Genomic DNA, 25,134 nt, shown 5'->3' with positions numbered 1-25,134 from the left:
CGAACGGCTTAAATAACACTGAATGTCTTTTATCTTTTATGAGACAGGGAATAGTTTGCTGTGTTGTCTGGAAGCATATTAAAGAAGCGTGATCTCGCTGGGAGGCAGAGTGAGTCTCTTCTCTCGCACGGACAGCATGCTGTCCATGTGCATGCCGATAACACGGCACAGCTCCAGGCTCTGCAAAGTCAAAAATCTTTCAGTGCTCAGAAAACAAACTGAAATTCCTTTCTCCAAATTATTTTCTCCACATTATGCTTTCTGATGTAGCAACTTTCAATGTACACATCTCATACCTGGTCTACTTGTAGCTGTGTGATGCGCTGTGATGTCAGATCCCCCAGCATTATCTCGACGTAAGGATAACTGGAGCCAGCCGCAGGCCTCTGTGTCCGGCTGGACTGCGCCTCTTTCAGGGGGAACTTCACCATCAGCTCCTGAAAAAAAGTACGACGTGCATTTCTGAATTTATTCAATGATTTTTAAAATCGGTGTATTTGTTTAGAAATGTAAATCTTGTCAATTTGCTTACATGTGTGTCTTTGTTCAGAAAGTTCAGGCCATTCTGATTGACAGCTAGTATGCAAGGGCAGTCTATAGAGATGTTACTGCTGCTTTGTATATAGAAGAATGAGGAACCAAACATGGGGAATACGCTTACAAGCCCTATAGTTGAAATGTATAGAAAAGTTATGATCAGTACAGTACAGGGGGAAAAATCACGTTCATGATGTCACTAATACTTTTTAATTGCAAATGCTGTAGTAATATAACAAATATACAACTAAAAAACTCAGCTGTCACTGGCTTGAGCATTAGGAGTAAATTTATACATTTCATATCCATTCTAAATCTATACATACAACATATTCATATAATGTAGAAATGTATGAATGTAATTATTTTTGTAAAGCCGCTGTGAAAATTTCTATTGTTAAAAATAGAGGCATACAAATAAAATGTTATTGAATTTAATTCCTTACCAAGGAATTGGGCTCTGGCCTGATGGGGGCTCAGTGCCTGGACTTGCTGCATGTTCTGGGTCACTAAGTTCAGCCACTGCTGAGAAGACTTCAGTCCACACAGAGGGACAGGGATGCAGTCCTGGACCTCACGGCTTTAACAGGCAAGGAGAGACAAAATACATTATCGGAAAGGTGGGGATTTCAGTACAATTGCACAGAGAGAGAGAAAAAAAAAAGAGAAGAGGGAGGAGAATGTGTGTGTGTGTGTGTGTGAGAGAGAGAGACGTGTTACGGTGGCCCATAAATACAAAACACAACAACAAACTCCTGACTACACTGATGCTTTTATATGTGCTTATTTTTACCAAAGGCACTGATGTTCTTGTGTTGAAGTGGGTAGGGTGATGGATTCTGGTTCCTGGGTCAAGTCTTATGTGTCTGGGGAAGTGGTGGCTAAGTGGTTAAGGTGTCAGACTACTGTTTAGAAGGTTGTGAGTTGCTCAATTGTATAAAATTATATAAATGTAAGTCACTTTGGAGAAAGATGCCTGCTAAATGCCATAAATGTAAACACGTTAACCTCATTAATAATGCTAAAAACCTGAAGAAAGACATTTTATTTATCAGTAAATTCATATTAAAATATGATCACTGCAGTAACTGACAGCAAACAGACAGCAAACCTTTTGTTCCTTTCTGATAATTCTACACTGTGTACAATTAACAACAAGGATGTAATGTTTAATATGGACCCATCCTTTGCAGTGATGTGTTTCTAATGTGTTTTAGTTTCGGTTTGTTTTGCACTGACAGCACACTGTAATGTATTGTAGAGATTAGAGTTAGTTTGTGTAGAATTACAGGTCAGGCAGAGAGACGGTGTCCTTGGCACGATGTTGCAGCGCAGCTAGTTTGGACACCTGCTGAAGCTGCTGTTCAGTAAGCCTGCCCTGTGGCACAACATTCAGAAGTGCTTTTAAGTAATCTGGGATAACCTGCAGAACAAACAAAGATGTGTGACAGACAGACATTAATAAGTAACACATAGTAATTATAAAAAAAAAAAAAGGCACAACTACTGTTGCTGTATTTTAGACAACCAGCACGGTTTGATTATATACAGTACCTGATTGTAATGCACGGTGACTCCAAGCTCGTTATCGAATTTTAGTGGCTGATTCCAGATCACTCTTCTAAACCACAGGCTGTAGTTGCTATCAAAAAGCTCAGCTTCTGTGGTAACATCCAGGATGTACTCCCTGTTGCTTAGTGGCTGAACGTTCTGACCTACGCATTGACAGGTTCCTGTTATCAATCAAATGTCCTACATTGTCTTCATATTTTCTTTCAATACAAATCCATTGTTCCAGTGGTGTTAGTTGGAAAACACATTCTCACCTCTGTTTGTGACAACAAATACGGCATATTCATACATTCCCTCCGTGCTGTTTAGACCCATCTCATAGCATAGCTCTTCAATAGCATCCATAACAACCTACACATAACAGTCATTATAAACCGAGCATCTTGATTATACTGTAAGTATTAACTACTTAAATAAAGAAAAACTTACTGAGCAAGTTTTAATTTTCAAATGACGCTCAATTCCACCTGGGAGAAGAAATAGCTGCCGTTTGGAGCTCCTGCTAGCCTAAAGTGGTCAAGAAGGTGAAAAGGTCTAAATAAGGGCAGGAATAACACCACTGCTTATTAATTATTCCGTATATAAAATAACTTACCATCATAGCCTTTAGTTCCATGCTGTTAGGGTATTTATTGCGGCCACCGTATTGGAAAGTCTTCCTTAAGTTCTGTTCACAAGCTTTGGCAATGCCTGAAAAAACCAAGGACCTTCTCAAATTTTTTTCAACTATTAAAGATCTGTCTTCAAGATCAGGTTATAACAACACATTACCTTGGTATTGCACTCCAGGACCTGCACAAGCATCTTGAAGGTATTTCAACAGGTAGGGCTTCAGTACTTCTGAACATCTGTAGTATGCTGTAAGGATGTATAGGATCCTCCAGCCTCTTTGACAACTGTCTCTGGAGAAGAATTCTAATGTCAGTTTTACCAGGCACACTTGCACATTCATTATATATACATATATATATATATATATACAAAATATGGAAATGTGATATGATACGTTTTGGAACTGGTGTTTTCTGTGATCTGCTTGAGGACCTGGCAGTATGCTTCATCTCTCAGTAAGCCGTACTCGCCAGTAAGCTGCAACAGTAATGTAATTTATATTAAATGAGACACTGTGTCTCTTTGAGTGAAGGTTATTTACATAAAGGTATTCATTTTTACCCTCAGTATGGTGCTGATGATGTCTTGCTCACTTTGGCCTTTGATTGGAAAGTCTCCCATGAACTTCATTATAGCTGGAAGAAGCACAGTATAGTATAGTATAGTATAGTATATAGTACAAGTACAGTATATCTGAACCAAACATCTCTTTCCTGATGTATAATCATTAAACAATTATAGTGTCTTCTATCGTTCAATAACACAGATAGCGTCAAAACAATATTTAGCTGAATGACCACATGCTTAAATTTAGTCTAAATACACAAACATTAAAATAATCCATTTGCAATGTACAACTTTCCAATCGATTAATAAACATTGTATTCCATCTCATTTATTCTGCAAGTGATGACATCTGAATGACTCCACGTACAGAAACCGAATTTATACATTTATATATTTATACACTTTCATAATGATGAAGGTTATGAATGTGCAAGTTTCTCGCTTACCCAAGAAAATATCTGCAGCAACCTTGTTCATGCTTTCATCAGTAAATTCAATCAAGGATTCTTGGATAGGAGTCTGTTTAACACACCAAACACAACAATTGATGGGGAGTAAAAATAATACAATCGATAATAAGTAAATAAGTAATAAGACAATTTTCTTGTTACATAATTCAAATCAAGTCAAGAGGCTTTTATTGTCATTTCGATCATAGTGAAATGAAACAGCGTTTCTTTAGGACCCCGGTGCTACATAAAGACACAGAGCTACATAAGACAACACAGAACTAAGGGCTAAAATGTAAAATTAACCTTAAGTAAATTAACTTTAACATTAACATTATAATTAACATTATATTCATACCTTAGAAAATTTCACCATATCTGATGATTCTTTAGTTTCCTTGCCCTTCTTTGACTTTTGCCTTTCTGAATCACTGTAAAAGTGACACATCTTATGTTCATTACTTTTTCTCAACCAGCCACAATATACAATTTATTTTGTCTACATTCACACACATGCTCTAGAGATAAAGGAAAACACTGACCTGGTCTGCCTTTGGGCCCCTCTGAAATATTTCTTGGCGAACTCCACCATATTGTACTGGCTGTCCTGCAGAAACCTCTCATCAATCTCCAGCTCACTGTAGTCTGTATGGGCGTCAGTATAATCACTGATTGCTGAAGCCACCTAGAGGGGAGAATATGAAGTATGTTATTGTTTAGCAGGATGAGAATAGATGGAGTGAAAGCGTTTGATACCCAGTGTTTCACAGACGCATAAATACTGCATATCAATTGTTCCGTACAATATTTACTACATTTATAATTCAGCACTTAAATATTTATTCTACAAGATCATTAAATGTTAAAGAGAGAGGTTATACTGTATATAGTATTGGTTTTGAGTAAGCACAAAACCCTGGCAAATGTTACTAGATGAGATGTTTTCGTAGACACAGAACATACTTCAATGGAGCGGTCGAGCTCATGGGCCGCGGCGGTGGAACCTACGGCGACAGCGACGGCGGCAGAGACTGCCACATGTCCGTGTTTATTCTTGGGCTCGTCTTTCTTGTCCACAGGGAGGTTGATAAAGTCTGGAGCAGCCACTGGTTGGACAAACTCCACAGGGAAAAGTCCTGCACGACCATGTACCGCACCAAACTTCCATCCTTGAGGTAGCACAAATGAATCGTGTCAGAAAGCATAATACATAATCAACTAATGGGAAAATACACTGAGGGACACAATAAGATTCCTAAGAAGAAACAAGAAAATGTATTTCACAATTACAGACTAAAAAGAAAGAGACAGAAAGATAACAAGAGCCTTAAGCTGAACAACACTCCATGCAAACCCACCAAAGTCAGACGTGTCTCTTTTCATCTCCTCAAGAAGCATGACCTTCTTTTTCACTATGCACCCGTAACTGTGGCCTACAGAACGGCCACAAGGAATTAGATCTCGACTAACAGGTCTCAAAGATACATTCATATCCACACAGCTCACATCAATTCTATTCAAATCAATTCACTTTTATTAGTAAAGTTCTTTTTTATGAACATTTTATGGTCACAAAGCAGATTTATAGGAATATAAAAATCCATAATAAAAATGAGAAAGATTAAAATTGAAGATTATATTTCTGTCTAATGATAAGCCAGAGGCAACGGGGTGAGGAAAAACAATATGAGGAAGAAACGTTGAGAAGAAACAGACTCAGAAGGGATCCATCCTCATCTGGGGGACACCAGAGAGTGTCTTTTATTTAACAGGACACTGTACACTATATAATCACATGCAATTTGTTATGTTAATACCTATTAACTATAGCTTTTATGAGCAACTTATGAGTATTATTTCTGAATTCAGAATAGTTTTATCTGCTAGCTGGTTCACCAGGTGATGACAACAACAGCGCTGTTTCAACATTCGGTTTTTACAAAGAAATCCTAAGACCTTTAAGGCATGTAAATGCTGCATAGACCTCATCAACCTATTAAACATAAGATGTGTAAAAGACTTGGTCATAATCTTCCTCACCTTCTTCCAGCCCGTCCATTTTCTGCAAGCGTATAACATCTCCTTTGTGGAAACTCAGCATTGTTTTGTCATCTGTAATGTAATTACGTACAGCAACAACATAGTCTGAGTCCTAGAGCAAAAAAGAATACGATTAATTCACAGTGCCACCGCTGTCCACCCTGAAACCCAGTTCAGGTGTGAAGAGAAAGCTTACCTTCTTCAGCTCTGTTATGAAATAGTCAATCATGGTCTTCACATGGGGAGCTTTGGCTGAGAAGAGAATCAGTTTTTCATTGGTGAGGTTGAACTCCAGCATGTTCTTAGAGGGAATGGTGACAAACATGATGTCTGTGTAGCTATATTTTGAATGAAACACACAAAATCACACATATCAGTGTAATTAGTGTCTATTATTATTGCTGGTAAATAATTATTCTCTTGTGCAAAATACCTGTACGGTCTTAAAACCCGGAAGTAATCTGGGGCCAGTGCGCTGCTCCTCACCATCTTTAGCAGTTTAATTCCCCTGTGGGACACAGAAAGCACCTGGACACCAGTGCCCACACTGCCCTGTAACACATACACACACAAAAGCTCTCCATTTAGAAAAAACTCTGAATAGGAAATAAATGATGGAGTGGTGACAGGAGTGCCTTACAGATGCTGGGAAAAGACGAGAGAAGTAGATCTCCCAGGTGTCCCTTGCAGCAATAACAACCTTTTTTTTCACACTCTCATCTTGTGTCGTGGCACCCGCATCAATGTTGTGCTCAGCTGTTACAGAATTAGATGTAGAATTGATAACATACTGGCTAATATACTTATTTTAATCCATATTTGGTTTCTGGGACCTACCAAAGAGAGATTTCATTTTTTGTCTCTCCTCCTTCGTGATCCGAATACAAGCCTCTGAGAAGGTGTCGTGGACAATCTGAAATAAAACCGAAAGTTCATCAGCTGGGAGAATGATCCATCTAGGGGATACAGGAAAATCAAAGTTATGCAGAAAATAAAAACACACACCTGCTTGAACAGGAGATCTAGTACCAGTGGGTGGTTAAAGCTGTCCTTGGGATAGAAAACCTAACAAAAACAACATGATACTACATTACTGAACAGAGTATTTGAATATTACTCTCTTACACACACACACACACACACACACACACACACACACACACACACACAAAGAAAGACCTTACTTCTTTTCTCAGGTAGATCTTCCAGGGTACATTTGTGTAGGTGTAGTGCTCCTCGCTGCTTCTCCTGTGGAGCTGGGTTTGAATGGTCTCCTCTTCCACTGGAAGCTCTCGAGAAACTTAGACAAACCATTCATAGAATTTATTATTTGTTAAAGAACGGCTCATTTATGATGCTTCATTTCTTCATTCTTATTCTCTTCATTACAGCATTCAAATAATATAATTAAATTTGCAATTTTATTTTTAAAGATTACTTTGTAATCTAAGATAGTAAGATAATATATAATGTAAGATATATATATATTTATATATATCTCATATATATATATATAAATATATATATATAGAGAGAGAGAGAGAGAGAGAGAGAGAGAGAGAGAGAGAGAGAGAGAGAGAGAGATACCCATTTATTTCAATCACTTATGTGGATTAAATACAAATTGTAAAACCTTTTGTTTCATAATATTGCCATTAATTAAAGAAATACTAAATATGAATAAATCTTAATAATTAAAGAAAGCAAGCCAATATAAATCCATAAACTATGATAAATAAGTTCAGTAAATTAATTAAGAGAAGAGAAGAATGGGCTAATGACTATGATGACAATGTCTATTCTGACTGATCTCTCTCTCTCTCTCTCTCTCTCTCTCTCTCTCTCTCTCTCTCTCTCTCTATATATATATATATATATATATAAATATATATATATAAAAATATATATATATAAAAATATATATATATATATAAGTATATATATATATACGTATATATATATAATTTTCCAGAAATAAAAGCTTGTAAGTTAGTTCTCTTTACCAGGGAACCTTCATTTAATGCTGTGCAACACCAATTCTACTGACTAAACAATCTTGTCCGATTCCTGGACACATCCAAGTTTTGACAGTTTGTGGATTTCTTGCTAACAGCACATCAACAAGATAAATGATCTGGTATGCAAGCCATATACTCTCTAATGTACTATGTCCCATTGTCTGACATCAGATCTCATTGTTACAAATATCCTGCCCTCCTGTATAACACTTTTGCCTTTGAGAAATTGTTTTTCTCTCCATATTTTGTTCTCATTTCATACTTTCAGCTCTTTACCTTTTATGGAATTTAGTGGCATCACTGAATGCAAATCAAATACGCCATGAATGTGCTTTGCACTATGGGTGATTGCCATTTATCACTACACAAGTAAATATTAAGAAAATCTGTGTTAGTGAAACTTTTGTTTTTCTAGCTGGAATATTTAGTTCAGCGTAGCCTAGGAACACATTCACACTTTGCCTCATTTATCAGACTTTATTATACCATAGTTAAAAGAGTGTCTGTCTTGTATACAGTAATGAATTGTACTGACCCGGTGGTGGGGCTGGGGACCTCTGACTGATCGCAGGCACTGGAGGTGATCTTTTCATCTTTATACTTTTTGATGGTTGCGGTCTGCCAAGCTCTGTGGCAGCTAAAGCAGATGAGCCTGGATTATAGGTCTTTTTCCTCTGGATGTTGAAAACATACATAGAACAAGATATTTATTTCATTTGGTAAATAATTTATTAGTAACGGAGTAAGGTGTCAAATACTCACTGCTGTTAACTGATCTACCTGGGTGGGTGGTGCATTCATCTGGTCTTTAAGGATCATCATAGCTTCATCATGAGGGTCTGGCTTTTTAATAAACACCTTAGCATCTCTTCTATGATTACAGATAAAACCAGAATTTACATGTAAGTTATGAAGCCGTAGATAGCTTTAGTACACACTGGGGATATCTCGGTATCATTTCATACAGTATAGTGGTTAGACTTCTTGTAGGAATATACATACCTTGGTATATCTACAGGTTTGACTATGCCAGGCTGGTAGTGTTTAATTATGTCTTTGATGTTATGACTTGGTTCTATATACTCTGAGTTTGAGATGGTGGACCTCACCACATCTTCTTTTGGTACCGTCCTGGGTTGTCCTTAGAAAATATATTCAAGCATTAATGACATGAATGGGTATGATATGTTCAACCTGCACAATTACATGTGGAAAAAACAAGCTACATTAGAAGATAATAATAAACAGTGAACCCATGCACCCTGGAATAGAGATTCTGACTTACCGTAATGATGCCGGGTGGGTTTCTGTGCAGGGGAATGTGTAACATGAGTGTGTGGAGGATGTCCAGTTTCAGATTTGTTCTGTGAAGATAACGCCATTGATTTACTGGAAACACTTAATAAGGAATAATTAAGTGACTGACCAGAGTGCCAAGACCAAATAGGAGCCAATATACAAAAATAAATCATTAGATGTTGTCATTAATGGTGTTTTAGAATTGAATCTCAAATAAAAAGATTAAGTATCTAATAGAAATGATTCCATTTCATGTCATATTTTTATTTTTTTGGACATTTTAGTTATACACAGGACCGTGAAAATATCTTAAATCTAAAGAAATGCAGGAAAGCTAAGAGGTCTATTATGTAATATGATTACTGATATACATACATTTGTGTGTAACATTTAACTTTTGTTGCAAATCCAATTTCATTTCACTGACACTATAACAAATAATTTTATTCTTCAAAAAAGACTAGGACTTTAACAAGGCTAGGGTCCTTAAGAATTTTGCATAATACTGTGTGTTAAGAATAATAATAAAAAAAAAAGCTCTTTCAGTACATCATATGAACTACAGTACTATCGACTGGGTGAAAAAAATAAGATTAATAATGTTTAATAAATTCAAGATATGATACATATAATAAAGAAGTAATAAAGAATTAATAGAATTAATAAGGAGCATTAAATTATATCACTATAATAATTTTTGTGATATATATAATAAGCTTTATAAAAAGTATATTTTGGGTGTCTTGAGATACTCACTTGGCTTGATTGGCCAGAACGGGGCACTGATACATGTTCAGTGTGATAAGCTGGGCCAGTGTATGGCCTGCCCACTGAATTATACATTTGTTGTTGAAGGGCCATTGCTTGCATTGTCATTTGCTGAGCCTATTAAGCAACAAAACAGACCAGCAATTAAATTTAGAATCGTGCAACTTTCATATCAGACCAGCATAATATTCAGATTGAACCTCAGTGCTAGATGGCTTAATGTTAGATCTTAAAATACTCACAAGTATGATGGCTTGCTGGTTGATGATAGCTTGCTGCTGCTGTGCAAGTACATTGGGATCTACTGTGTTTGGAATATTAAAGAGTGCAATACATAAATACATATAAAACCCACGTTCTACACAGAAAAAGTGTCTGTTGTATTTATACCTGTCCCATCAGTCATCAGTGGCACATTAGGTAAAGCTGAGAAGGGTGGTAAAGGAGGCAAAGCTGTCATAGGAGGTATAGATGACATAGGTGCCATTGATGGTATTGGTTGCATTGGTGGCTTTGGAGAAACAGGGGTTACTGTGGGAATAGAGTCTGTAGATGCTGGGGCAAGGGTTGACGGCACAGAGTGCACAGCTGGCATAGGTATAGGTGGCATCATAGTCCCCATAACAGGCAGAACGGGAACCGCTAAAAAGATTTTAAAAATAAAATTGTATCTAACCAGGATGACAGTGAATGTATCCTCCAATGCATTGACCAAAAGTACACTTTGGCACTTTACTCAAAGTGTATCGTGTTGTAATTTTAATTATTGTAAATTATTTAATGGAGTTCAGATGACATGCAACCAAAAATCTTGATATTGTTAATAAAACAAAACCTGAAAGTACATTTCACACAGGTGATTAAACTAGGCAGCAAGAGAAATCCACTTAATAACAGAAATCAGCATGGTCTTCCATAACAGCCACAGACACATTCACATTAATTGCAATCACACATAGAGTAGCAAAGGTTTGCTCATGTTTCTTACAAAACCCATTAAAAAAAAAAAATTGACCCTGCAGACTGATGATTGCATTTAGGAACCAATTGACACAAGGGCTCCCATGCATAATTAATGTGTGGTGAAGTAAGAGCAGGAAGGGAGGCAGCTGAATGACTCACCTCCAGGCTGCAGTCCTGGGGGATAAGGCCTGCTGGTCCGTGTTGTTTCTTCCTCTCCTCCATCCTCACCCCCAATCCCACCAGCTCCCTTCATCCGACTGGTCATGCTGGCTGGCTTCTCCAAATCCTGATTGTTGCAGATATAGCAGAGAGGAACAGGCTCTAACTGAGCCAGGGCCTCTTTTGTGTTCACTCACACGAGAAATCAATCTTCCCCCTGAGAGTACCTTATACTCTCTAAGAGCAGCTTAGCCCTTTAACTATTACCACAAATATCCGGTGTTCATTTACCAAGCTGAAGCATTTCTAATGGAAAAATCAATCTGTTTTGTGTATTGTTCATCTTTTAAAATGATGGCAATAACATTACTAATCTTTTAAATGTAACCTTAGTTTTATGCAAACTGTTTGACAAAAAAATAATGTATTTTCCTTTATTTAGGTCTAACCTGAGAGCAAATGCGTTTCTGGATGACAGCCATTGCATTAAGTGAGTTTGATAACACCTTTTGATGGCATAATGGTTTAATGACAGTAGGTTAAGAAATTACACTGAGCTTAATGCTGTAAGAAATACGGTAGTCCAGTAACTTAATCCCCTTTAGTTCTAGAGACCTGGTGACAATTGGACATTTGATGCTCAATCAATTACACTTAACTAGGTTCAAATGATTCACAGAAACCATTGACCTGATGTAGAAATCTTATTTCTAAATGTATATTATATATATTATACATTTATTTCATAGCTAACCAAAGAAATTACAAAATCAGTATAAACTCATGTTTTCATTGAATTACATTAACAAAAATAAACCTTTACACATTTTGTCATTTTGACGAATTGTCAAGACAAGCATCATGTTGTGGAAAATTAAATTAGAGGGAAGCTAAACAGACTTACCCCACTACCATCAGATAGCACTGGGTCAAATAAGCTGTCCAGATAACGGTCCATACCTCTCTGAGGTGGAGCCTCGCTAAAGTCGGATTCTGTTTGAATTGAGGAAATGATAATATATAACATTCTTCCCCGTGTATGCAAGCTGGTTAAATGTTTGTGGACACCTGACCATCACACTCGTATGTGGTTCTTCCCCGAACTGTTGCCACAAAGTTGGAAGCACAAAAATGTATACAATGTCTATGTACAGTGTAACATTACAAATCTACCTATCACTGAAACTAAGAGGCCTAAAAAACTGTTCCAGACTCGGACTCAACCCCACTGAACACGTCTGGGATGAACTGGAACACCGACCGAACCCCAGACATCCTCACTCTTACAACAGCAGTGTCTGATCTCAATAATGTTCTTGAAGCTAAATGAACACAAATCCCCAAAGCAACACTCCAGCATCTAGTTAAAGTCTTCACAGAGGAGATAAGTGGATCACATTATAACCAAAGAGACAGGACTAAATCTGGGTTGTGCACAAACACCCCAGAGTGTAATAATCACGTGTCCACAAAAGTTTAGCCATATAATACATTCTTAATTACGGAAACTTAACAAACCTTAATTCTAACTTCGGTCCTAACATCTTATTTGTCAACAAAACATGGATCATTTAATTGTGACTATACAATTATAGAGAGAACACAATGGGCAAAAAATAAAATAGCCATCTGACCATGACTGTAGTATCCATCAGAATCTGGTAGATTGTTGCTGGCCATTGGTTGGTTAAAGAGTGGGGTTTCATCATCCGAATCAAAACCACTTCCAAACAACGCACTGTGGTAAGTTAAAACAAAGCATCAGTGATTATACAATGGATAATACTGTATAAGCCACTCATATTCAGAGGTAATACAGAATTTTACAATATGATTTAAGATATATCTGTATATTACACAGAATAAAAGAAACATACTGGATTGTAATTGTAAACAAAAAAAAAAAACCAAATATCTTTGATCTATTAATATTACGAACAGGCTAGCATTGGGTCTGGTTCTGGTGGAACTCTCAGCCGAAATGATGAAATAGGACTTCTGCTTTGGGAAATCTCGCATTAGCTCCAGGTCTGCAATCAGGTCCATTACATAATCGTGCCCTGCAAGCTCAGCCCATTGGCCATGTTCCTTCATGATGACAGAACAGCCCTTAAAGGACTCTGTGACACTCCTAGAAAACCCAAATACAGTAACGTTTCAATCCACTGAGTGAGGTCTATACTACTAAAAGCTATTATTGAAAAATGTGTGTTGTGCTGTGATGATATAAACAAGCTGAGCAAAGTTAGAGATCACAATCTAATTTTTTTAAATGAAAGCTGAAAAAAGAGTTGTGAAGCCATGACAGTTCTCTACTAACACACTTAATTTAGCCCATGTGGAGTTAAACAGGTGTATTAAAGCAGGGAATGCACTGAACGGTGCAGAACAGGGGTACTCAATGACCAGGGTTGGGAACCTGAGCTCTATGTGATCCTGCTCAAGTTTAATAGCTGACAGGAGTGTTTTCCCATGGCATGTACCTGTGCTGAAGGATGTCCCCAGCCAGATCTTCACCAGTGGTCCATGAGTTTACAGGACACAAAAAGGACGTTCCTGTGGAAAGAACATTATGTTCACAATTACAGTGACAGAGATGGTGTGATGAGGTAAGACAACACCTCTTGTGCTTTTTTCCATTCAGTTTAGCACTACGGATCATGTGTCTGTTCATTTTGCTGAGCACTACATAATTGCCTGAAAATGTTCCCTGAGATGGAAAACATCCTTCTGCTAGTCTAATTGAGACGAGAAATGAGTAGTCGGAGAGACATGAGCACAGCTGTGTGTGTGCGGTTTGTTTGTATGTGTTATAGAAATGTACTGTATATCCCAGCCATGACAAAACAGTAAGAAACTGCAGATAGTAATCTTAAAGGAGACTGACACCCTGGTTTCTCCATTTCTTTAGAAGCCGTTTCAGGCCTCCTCTTATTTCACACTTAGGTTTCACACGAAAACCACAGCTCTGATATTTTTGTCCTCAATTAGAAAGGAAAGATAAGATGGCGAGAGATACGTCACTGAGTTGCAAATAGAGACTAAAAAAAGTCATTTTTCCCTTTCAAGAATCTACTGAAAAACATCCACTGGATGTCAATCTAAGATAAGTTGCTCTCACCATCAAAACAGTGCACCTGTAGGACCATGTTGGCTTTCTTTCTGTTGGCAGTCCACTCCAGAAGGGACAGTGGGTAAGTCCTTGCTGCCTCTGGTCCATAAAAGAATTTCTGCATAGCCTGAATCAGTTTATGTTGGCAAACTGCCTTATAGCTATTATAGGCATTGTCTGACACAAACCTGTAGCATGCAGAAGACCACAAATGAAGACCAACATAATATAACATGATGTGCACAGTCATACATAGGAAGAAGGTCATGTCTCACTTGAGAAGGTATTTCTCAATTTTGGCTGAAGGGGCAAATGCACTCAGACAGCCGAGCAGCAGCAGCCAGCCCCGTTCGGCATTATCCGGGTTGCTGTTCCTCCACACTTGATTGGCAATTTGACACAGTATTTCATCTCGTAAGCCAGGATTGGAAAGCCCTTTCTGGATAATGTAGTTTCCGAGTAAATTCTCTTGGGCACCGTTCAAATGTGGGTCACCCATAAATCTCAAAATCTGCAAAAGCATTGAATATATGTTAATTATTCCTCATCACACAGAAGGCGGACATGATACAGTACATTCAACAGTATAGGGTAAAATGTGACATTATTTCTACCATCACAAAGACATCAACTGCTTCATGTTTGAGATCATCATCTAAATAAGTCAAGGGCGTTTTCAATGGTGCAGTCAACATTCCAAACTTTGGTTCCTGAAAAGGAAAATGGAATCTGTTACCTACATATATATATAGCTAAACTGCCCTTAATGCTGCTTCAGAGCTTCCAATGAGGAAGTTGGAATTGATCTGAAAACACAACTTACTCTGAAATGAAGCTGGATGAATTTGGAAATGGTATAGTTATTGATGTCCAGGGGGAGTGTGAGCTGGGATTCCAGCTGAACTGTTGGTGCTTGTACAAGAGCTAAGCAATCAGAATGAAGCTCTCTACCTCCTGTGAAACACAAAAGACAAAGTGTATTAATAATTATAATTATACACAACATTCACCTGTACAAAAAGCACCAGAATGACATTGCATTTGTTTACTTTCTACGAAGCTAGTATTGCTACTGTACCTGCAACTGCTTGCAGTAGACCTCCAAGTTCTGCTGGAATGGGCAAGTGTGTGACATTAACGACTTCCCGTTTTGCTAACTCCTACAAATTAGACATCAATGAATGAAAATTAAGATAAAGTTTAGACAGAACAAATATGCAAGAAGTTGTAATTCTGACCATTTCTATTCGAATCCTCTCCTCTTCTGCCTTCCTCTTGGCTTCTAATATCATCTAAAAAGAGATGTACAGTGGCTTCAATTTAAACTGAATATAACACACAGGGGAACAACATGACATTAATAATAGAAGCCATACCATCTGTACCTTAATGTATCTCTTTTGATTTACATACATGTGGACCACTGAGCGGAATCTGACCAGACTGACTCGCATTTTCACATAGTGCTTCCTGTGAAAACCCACACAGGGATGTATGAGTGTCAGAATTAAACCAGAGACAAGACTATGGATTCCTTGACAAGGAAATGTTAAGGGGCAGCAGTGAGAATCTGTACCGTATGAGGTAACCTCGGCAGTGCGCCTGCAATCGAATGATTTTCATGCGAAAGGCAGTGTAGCGTTTCCGTACAAAGAACATTCGAGTGTAGCGTTGCAGGGTCAGGGCAGCAACATGCCTCACTCTGTCTCTCTTACTCTCCAGAGTGTAATATATGTCTTCTTTTAAGAAAAGCTAATGCAAATATACATAAAGAGAAATAAATCATGGCAAACGAGTTTACTCAAGCCGTGAGTGTAACAATGTGTTATAATATCTATAAGAGATTCTGGACCAGAATATCGCACCTTGGTGATGCCCACTTCAAAAGCTCCTGGTCGTACAGGACAAAGCTTCCTTAGCATGATTACGCAGGATTCCCCAGTGGCAGGAGGAGCCTGCTTTAGGCCCAGCAAGGATTTGTATCTAAGAGAGATGAGTAGCAAACACATATTGAAAAATAAATAACATAAAGAAAACTCAAGAGCTAAAAGATTTCATTTTGTGACGTTAGAAAGGATAAAGTTCAGGTGTAGGTATGCATAAGCAGTAGTGGCTCGTCCGTAAGGGAAGGTTTAACAAACGATTATCTCAAGTCCTCATTCGTAACTGCAAAGGTTTTAAACTCCATTGAAATAATAATTTTTTAAAACTTTTTTGGAGTGATCAGTAATTCAAATATAATGTTCCTGTTTGACCGATGATGGTAATGTTCCATTTAAGATGTGCAACTGCTGGGCAGCTCACACACTGCCCCCACTTTAGCTTAGTGTTAATATTCCACCTAGTGGTCAAGAGGTGGAACTACAACAAACACTGATATAGGCCCATTGGGGGGTGGGATCACACTAGCTCATGGAAGGAGCAGTAAACAAATCAGCTAATGAACAGGTTGTCAAGTTGAGGTGCTTTAAAAATATTCCACTGCCTCCAAGATCTAGTTTTATAGCAAATCATTAAAGTTAAATTAAGCTCATGCGGTGTGTCTACAATTTATATACTGCATTGGGAGAAGTGAACAGGGCTTATTGAGTGATATCCGTATATCAGAAATATGTGTGAAATACAGGAGAAAGTTCCTGACACAAAGGGTGAGAAAAAATGTGAAACTTAAGCCTTTTGGTGCTAATTTCAAGTTTCAAGACTATGCTGCATGCTCAACTGAATATTATGGGTTACTGTGAATTACTCCTATTAATCTAATCTAATTCACTAGACAGTAGCCTACAGCGTATCATATAGCCTATAGTAGCCTCTTGACTTAATTTTGTTTGAGATTGTAATTATTCTTCTCCAAATGTGTGTGTGTGTGTGTGTGTGTGAGAGAGAGAGAGAGAGAGAGAGAGAGAGAGAGAGAGAGAGAGAATGAGCTGAAAGAACATTCAGTGTGATGCTGTTTAACCAGAGTCACCCAGGACTTTACCTAAAAAGGAAGACATCAAAGAGTATTCGGATTGGATAACCCTGTCTTCTGATACGGATAGTATCCAATATCCCAGAGTAACGAAGCTGAGTGCTGACCAGGTCCATGTCAAACACTCCAGGCTCCTACATGTATCACAGCCTCTTAGCATAACACCTCGACTGACAGACAGTCTACTTCTGAACATTTGAACATTCTTATACATACATGTCCTTCTGCCTTACCTTGTTATGGTTTGGCTTTATGCAGCGCACAAAGAATGGGTTGCATCTGACGGCAAATTAAAGAAATCACAGGTTTAGTTAAAAGAACAGGCATTTTTATCTTGGGAATGAAGTCAATTCTAAACATGGGTTACCTCTCCATCTTTTCCACAAGCTCCAAAAGAGAAACTTGGAACTTGGCAGCAACTGTGGATGGCTGGTATCTGCGTGTTACCGTGCTGTTCTTCCTGACATGAGTCTTCTGTTGATTGATGGTTTCTGAATAGCTTGTGAAAAGATTTGCAACCATCTAGGACGAGAGAAACATAGCCTTAAACACCAGGTTACCGAACCCAGAGAAGGTGCTCGGTAACGGTTGTACAATGTTACCTTATTTTTGCTTTGCATGAAAAGATCGAGCACTTCCTGGCGAACCTGATCATAATTTTTGTCCAAAAATTTATGAACCTGCAAAAAAAAAAAAAATGATACAGGGAACTAATTCCAGACTTTCAGATATTTCTCTTATAAAATAAATGCATATAAGCTATTGACTGCACCTGATAGGTGACTTTTCCAGCAAAGTGTTTAATGGCAAATTCAGGTAGAGGCATTTTTGGCTTGAAATACAGTGGGTTGTGGCCATGATGATAGTGACATTTCTGAAGGAAAGTGTGGTCTGTCGCCTAAAGATAAAAAGTTTCAATCACTGTCTGAGGAACACAAGCAGAGAAACTTGGAGAGACATAAATCACTACCAACACACTTGCGGAAAACCACTCTGGTCATCCAAGATCCGAAGTATCCCATGGGGCTTTGCAGAAATGAGGTCAATACAGACCTGATTGTCATTATAATACACTTCGTCCCAGGGAATTTCCTCTCTTCTGTATTCCTCCTTAGATATTGAAAGTCATTTATTCAGATGCATTTCGAAATCTGTATAGCCACTGTGTTTCGAGGATTTAAACGAACTGAAAAGGCTTACTTGCTCTTCTCTGAAAATGACTCTGTTGAAAAAGAACTGTAGGTACTCATTTGCATAGTTTATGCAAAGCTGTTCAAAGCTGTTGAAGCTGAGGTCCTGTAAAGCACAAAGGGTTTAATTCACCAAACAATTGACTTTTTACCAGCATGGAGAATTCCTTTATAAAATAAAACTTCATTATAATACCTCAAATCCATAGATGTCAAGGATGGAGATAGACAGTGTCTCATTCATCGGGTAAACCAATGTATTGATTCTGTCTGTTAACCAATTAAAAAGGAGGGAGTACAGTATCTTGGCAACTGCATCTCTGGATTTTTTTGGACACAAATGTTATTTTAATTATTGAAAGCTTCTTTTCTGATTCAGAATTCTTAGGAATTTATCGTATGTTTATGACTTACCTGGCATCAACTGCACTCTCCACTGATAAAGGGGTATAGATCTTCTCTCTCATTGTCTCCTGTAGTAAAATATATAAGAACTTATAATGGTACTTTATAGAAATGTAAATTGTGCATGGAAATATCGCTCAGGCACATTGTACTGCAAATTTTTATTGGGCAGTTCAAACAGTTATTAGTTAATAAAATACTCTGGAAACATGTTATCAATTAGTATAGACAATTCATCCTTTTGGAAGGAGGGAGAAAAGCAGATAATCTGGAAGGAAACCTAAGTGGACACTTTGAGATAATGCAAAACGTCAAACAGACAGTAACCTGAGCTCAGGATCAAATCGAGGACCGTGGAGCTGTGAGCCAGCAACACTGTGCCACCCTGAGCTCATTGCCTACAACATTAGAAGTACTTTGCTGACACAGATGATCAAGGTTAGTTGTCTGAAAGTTGTCATTCTGTTTCTTTAGAAACTTTGTGTACTTTGCTTAACATTTATTATATATTATATTTTATAAATAATATTATTTATTAAATTTATTATTTTATTTATTATATACACTCACTGGACACTTTAATAGTCCAACTGCTCATTTATTAAATTCAAGGTTTGATGAGCAATCTGAGATGTTTTTCTTCTCATCGTGGTTGTAAAGGGTAATTATTTGAGTTTCTATAGACTTCCTGTCAGCTCTCTGAACTCTCATCAACAAGATATTTCAGCCTGCAGATCCAACAAAAAACAGGATGTTTTCTCTTTTCCCATCATTCTGTGTAAACTCTAGAGACTGTTATACAGTATGTAACTCCCAGAAGATTTATTCAGTTTCTGAAATACTCTGAAAAACCAGCTCATCAGCTACCAGTATCCTTGCCACAAGTCCCCGAGATGACACCTTTTCTTCAGTCTGATATGTGATGTGAACATTGCCTGAAACTCTTGTATTGATAGCCAATAAATGTGCACGTGTTCCTAATAAAATGGACAGTGAGTGCCTAATAACCCAGTGCTACCCAAGACCACAAAATGGAAGAGCTCAGGGTAAAATAAAATTAGCACCAGAAGAATGTGATGTATAACTTGGTGAAAGCGAAAAATTAAGTGTACACAATAACAAAAATATTTACATAAATTTGACTAAATAACAACAAACAAAACTTCTTGCAACTTTTTTCCACATGCGTATGTCCTACCGTCACTTTATAAGTGATTGATTTCTGCAGGGCCTCAGGAGAAATTTGTAAAAGTTCTGCCACCACTCTGATCTCCTGAGCACTCACCACTGACACCATCTCCCGAGAGTCTGTCTGTGTATCAGAAAGGGTAACATTTATGATTACAGGATAACATGTGCAACATGAGGAAATAAAGGTTTGCCTGCCTACCTCATATCTCTCAAAAAAGACATTTCCTAGATGGAGAATAGATGACAGAATCCTGAAGATGCCATTTTGATCTTCAGGGTTGAAATGAAGGATATCCATGGCACTGAGAAGCCTGCGGAAGTCCTCCCCATCACTCTTACCAGTGATCTCACAGTTCCCACCCTGACCAAACAAAGAACATACTAGAACTGTCTGTGTGATTAAGGTACCTTTCAGCTCAAGTTTATTTGTATCTTACATTTAAAAACGAGAGATGGATCGATGAAGGCAATCAATTATGTTAATTAATAATAATCCGTTAATTAATAATAATCCGTTAATTAATTAAAAAAATTAACTAAAATGAACGATACTATTAAAGACAAAATGAAAGTAGTAAATCACACATTGTGTGTTAAATATTTAATAATGATGATCAAGCTACTATAAACTAAAGGCGAGTATTTATAAGTTTATATGCACGTATTTATATAAAATCCAACAAATGTATAATATTTGTTCTCATGAATTAAACATTCAGATTCATACTGCAGATTGTTTATGATTATTTTAGTCTAAACCCACCTGATTGAGGTAATAGTAGGTCTCTGCTTCTTGGAGGTACAGTGACTGTTTTTGCTGTGAAGGAAGGCCTGCGAGCATCTCATAAAAAATGTGGTAGTTTCTCTCATCTTTGGCCTAGAAGAAAAATACACACAGCACAGGATCATAAAACATCTCAGCTAACTTCACCAAACAAGCATGTAAACAAAACTGCAAGTGTATACTGTATAAACGGAATTACCTGAAACACTATCCTTGACTTTTCAAGTAGATACTGTGAGGTTATGGCACCACTAATCACACCCCTGGTTAAAACAAATAAGAGAATTATAACGCAATGTTAGATATTGTGTTGAAAATAAACCTAAAAATAGCTTTATAGACAATATTTAAGTAAAGAGAGAATGCCAACATTAGCTGATGGATAATATTAGGCTTTGTATCAGTTCAAACATCATAAAAATGATCAAGAAAAGATGTTTTTAAAAATCACACTCACTCCTCCAAAAATATCTCTATGTATTTCCCAAAACGACTTGAGTTATCATTCCTGACAGTTTTGGCATTTCCGAATGACTCTAATAGAGGGGCAGCTTCAAGAATCTGTAGGTTTAAGCAAAGGAAGTTATATTTCTGTCATCCATAAAAAAAATAAAAAATAAAAAAAAAACAGTTTATATTATATTTATGTCAAACATCTCCTCGTCAGAAATCCTTTGTAAATACACTATATACGAATGTATTCAGACACCTGACCATCACACTCATTAAGTCCTCCTATGCTTTAATTGTCTAGAAAGTCTTTCACTAGAATCTGATATTCCAGTTCATCTCAAAGTTGTGCTGTATGATTCTGCTTCCAAAGTTTCTAGTAACAGCATATCCTGAAGTGTTTTATTCCTCTTACACCACAGCAATTTGCCAACAATCAAATAGTTTAATTCAAGAAGCATACATAGTACTTGAAATAGTACTTTCATAGTACTCATAGTACTCTACTATAGAAATAATTACACATCGGTACAAGTTCATTAATATAAACCTTCCAGCCAGCATATCTGTCAGAGCTGCTGTTATAGACAAGCAAATAACACCCACTGACCAAAAGAAATGAGAATTCAGCAGTGTTGTTGTGTAAATTAAAACAAATGTTCCATACAGTACACAATTACACATGTAATATGAAGGATCATTTCCAGGGCACACACATATAAATACAGCACACGCAATACCTCAATCTGTCTCAGTGCATGTGAAAGGAAAACAAGCAAACAAAACAGATTTGTTAGATCTAATATGATATAAATGTACAAATCAAAAATAAATAAATCTTCTACAAAGTTCTTCGGTAGGTTTACCCATACCTGCTGTGTAATATTGCGCTTGTGCTGTATAGCAGTCAAGTAGCGCAGGACCAACTTTGTGGCCTCTGTCTTACCAGAGCCACTCTCCCCACTGAAAGATAATAATCACATTGCTAAATCACTAATTATTCGTTTAACACCACTGTTAGGTAAACTGGCACAGTCACTTGGCATGTAATGACACGATTTCCACCTCCTTTAGTTTGCATTTACGTAATGAGCATGGTGTCTGGTTAGATAGACGTGAAATCAAATGCTAAAATGCGTGTGTCATGCCAGCTTCTTGAGACGACACTGGGTACATTTCAGAGACATGATCCGTAGTGTCCTAGCCCAGACACTTAGCAGTCTTCCCTTACAAGTGTCTGCTTCAGAGAGAGGACTAAAATGATCCAGATGATCAATTGTGTCAAACACTATTGACTCTGATTACTTTATAACTATTCCATCAAATACTAGAATAAGAATAAACATTTTAGTTTAAAAATCTTCTATAATAGATGACTATAATATCTCCTTCAATGTAACTGATAATTCAACAGTACCTGATAATAATGCATTGGTTCTGTTTGGCATCCATCATTTTTGTGTAAGCAGCATTTGCTATAGCAAATAAATGCCTGAAAGGAAAATATTTAAGACGTTATTCGAGCCACCTCTCCAGCACGTCTTTGTGCTACATAAAAAAAGAAAGAAGACACTGAGTGCTTACGGAGGATTTTCGCCAAGGACATGTCCTTTGTACTGAAGCACCATGTCTGTCCCATAAATATTGTACATCTTGTATGGATTCATAGCTACCAGAATACTTCCAATGTAAGTCTTGAGAGGAAAAATAAATTTTGCTCAATTCACATATCGCTCATGCAAAATGATAATCATAAACCAAAATATATAATCACAAATGAATATAAATTCAATAATCACAAACTTAAGTTGAAAATCTACTTACATAAATCAGTTCACGTTCAAATCTTTTTTTAAGGTTGAGCAAAACAGCAGCTTCATGAAGTTCCCTGAATGAAAGAGTTTTATTTTCAATACATTATACAGTTGCCTGTATAAGAACCACTTGTCTATCATCAGATTGTTTAACATAAATAGGTTTAAGACGTACTCAAGCTGTGTCATGTCCTCAATCCCATCCTCTTCAGCTCGATCTCTGTACAACATGGTCGGCAGACTTCGGATAGAGTACATCTACATGCCAAAGGAAATATATATGCTCAAATAAATCAAACAAATGTAATGCAGCTAAATGTAATAAAAGGTGTAGTAACTATGATGCACTGCTCATTTCATCTCCTGGGCAAATGCAGAACTGCAGAGAAACAGCAAACTATCCAGTGCTGTGGCCTTTTAGGACATCAAAAAAAGAATATTACTCCATAAATTGTTTGACATTATATCACATTCTGTGGATGTTCCTGAGTTGTATAAACTTGGTACAAACCAAATCTACTACTGTGTACTGCGTATTTACTATTATCACACAAGCCTTAAAACAGGAAAGGATTAACCCTAACCCTAACCCTAACCCTACCAAACATTCACTGATAATAAGTCTAAAACTGACTACCAGCTAAATTTACTGATATATGGCCAAATGTTTAGGTTTGTACCTTATCATACCAGTGCCCTTGAGGTTCACCTTCCCTGTCTGGTGACCACTCAGGCTCAGAAACATCGGCATCTTGCCCAGGATACACAGGAATGACGAAGTCCACCAGTTCTTCATCCCTGTACATGGACCATTTTATGAGGTTCTGCACAGTATGGTGTGGAAGGACTCTTTCAGAGGACCAAACATCATCTGGTTCATGAGCATCTATTGTGTGGGCTTGAGCCCAATGTTCCTCAGGTTGACCCTGAACCTGAGGTGTCACCACTGCATACCTTGGATCCTCTGGAGTTCGCCTCAAAGTTGTGGGCAACTTATAGTTGGCTTTGTGTAAATTAACGTTCTTCAGGGCACTTCCTAGAAATGGTGATGTAGGTTGAGCAATTTCGTCTGTTTTACCCCTGGTTGTAATTGTTCCATCAGGCAGTCTGTAGGAAGCTTTACGAAGATTTTGGTTCTGAAGTGCGCTGGACAGAACTGAAGGTTGTTCTTTTTTGTTGGGATTTCTGAATAGACCAGAGGTACTTGGGAGTCTAACATTACGCATATTTGCTTTTTGCAAAGCACTTGACAGGTTGGAAGAAATATTTTGTTTTGAATCCTGGTCTGAGCGCTTGTTTAAAATTGTTCCATCAGGGAGCCTGTAGGAAGCTGTACGGAGATTAGCATTCTGAAGTGCATTTGAAAGAACTGGGGAGGTCGATTGTTCAGTCTTCTGATCCCGAGAAAGGAGAGTTCCAGCTGGCAATTTATAAGAAGCTTTACTGAGATTGGAATTCTGTAGAGCATTTCCTAGGTATGGTGAAAATTGTTTTGTTTCAGTTACTTGATCAGAGCCCCGGGAAAAAATAGTTTCAGGAATCCTGTAAGAAGCTCGTTTAACATTGGCATTTTGAAGAGCATTAGTTAATAGGGAGGGAGATGAAGTTGGTTGTTCAACCTCATTCCTTGATTTGATTGTTCCATCTGGCAGCCTGTAAGTTGCTTTACGGAGATTTTGGTTTTGTAAAGCATTTGCCAAAACCGACGGTGCTGTGTCCTCTTTTTGGTTCCCTGGGTTCCTAGATAATAATGACCCATTAGGTAATCGAAAAGAAGCACCTTGAAGGTTTGGATTCTTTAATGCACTTGATAAAAGGTAGGAATGTTCTTGTGCCTGGACGATAGGTGTAGGGCTTCTTTGTAGTGGAGAAATATATGAAGCATTGCGCAAATTAGTGTTCTTTAGAGCACCGGACAGTAAAGATGGTGAAAAATTTTGATGAGAATTTTGCAACGCATTTGCCAGACCTGGGGAAGTTTGCAGTGACACTTGCTGTGTGACCAATGGATGGGAGGATGCAAGTCTTTGTACAGACGAGCTTAATGAAGAATTACGAAGATATGGATTTTGGAGTGCATTTCCCAGCATAGGAGAATTTTGATAACTAGGTTGAACATTCGGAAGCATCGCTACTGATTGAGGAGCTGCAGCTTGCTGCATTGAGTTATACGAGGACTGAATTGCACTCTGATTGATGTGTGCCATTAGTGGAGACTGTGTAGGACTGAAGC

General features: G+C 37.6%; 1 protein-coding gene across 1 annotated transcript; it reads right to left on the bottom strand.

Annotated features, from left to right (window-relative positions):
* Positions 1-38: 38 nt before the first annotated feature.
* myo15aa (myosin XVAa) lies at positions 39-23,159 on the bottom strand. Its single transcript, XM_060857404.1, has 64 exons — positions 23,077-23,159; positions 22,912-22,975; positions 22,672-22,781; positions 22,505-22,579; positions 21,960-22,050; positions 21,095-21,198; positions 20,837-20,900; positions 20,617-20,730; positions 20,053-20,214; positions 19,861-19,974; positions 18,672-18,730; positions 18,454-18,577; positions 18,268-18,363; positions 18,046-18,177; positions 17,840-17,965; positions 17,670-17,747; positions 17,435-17,589; positions 17,301-17,346; positions 17,077-17,201; positions 15,962-16,079; positions 15,673-15,848; positions 15,482-15,566; positions 15,335-15,388; positions 15,175-15,256; positions 14,920-15,050; positions 14,711-14,806; positions 14,372-14,607; positions 14,106-14,284; positions 13,468-13,540; positions 12,924-13,115; positions 12,619-12,722; positions 11,889-11,977; positions 10,985-11,111; positions 10,253-10,504; positions 10,105-10,163; positions 9,851-9,979; positions 9,081-9,159; positions 8,798-8,936; positions 8,576-8,666; positions 8,331-8,469; positions 6,962-7,077; positions 6,783-6,842; positions 6,615-6,690; positions 6,418-6,533; positions 6,211-6,329; positions 5,974-6,115; positions 5,778-5,889; positions 5,096-5,170; positions 4,701-4,906; positions 4,280-4,422; positions 4,096-4,168; positions 3,735-3,807; positions 3,283-3,356; positions 3,116-3,198; positions 2,881-3,011; positions 2,705-2,799; positions 2,539-2,616; positions 2,364-2,460; positions 2,092-2,252; positions 1,827-1,960; positions 984-1,117; positions 533-666; positions 297-437; positions 39-180 (listed from the first exon to the last, which is right to left on the bottom strand). Exons 1-64 carry the CDS (start codon positions 23,157-23,159, stop codon positions 79-81), a joined length of 7,227 nt encoding a protein of 2,408 aa, XP_060713387.1. The 3' UTR covers positions 39-78.
* Positions 23,160-25,134: the final 1,975 nt, after the last annotated feature.

The sequence above is a fragment of the Tachysurus vachellii genome, chromosome 21 (assembly GCF_030014155.1).
Source record: "Tachysurus vachellii isolate PV-2020 chromosome 21, HZAU_Pvac_v1, whole genome shotgun sequence".
Taxonomy (NCBI): Eukaryota; Metazoa; Chordata; class Actinopteri; order Siluriformes; family Bagridae; genus Tachysurus; species Tachysurus vachellii.
This window is presented reverse-complemented; position numbering and strand designations above follow the sequence as displayed.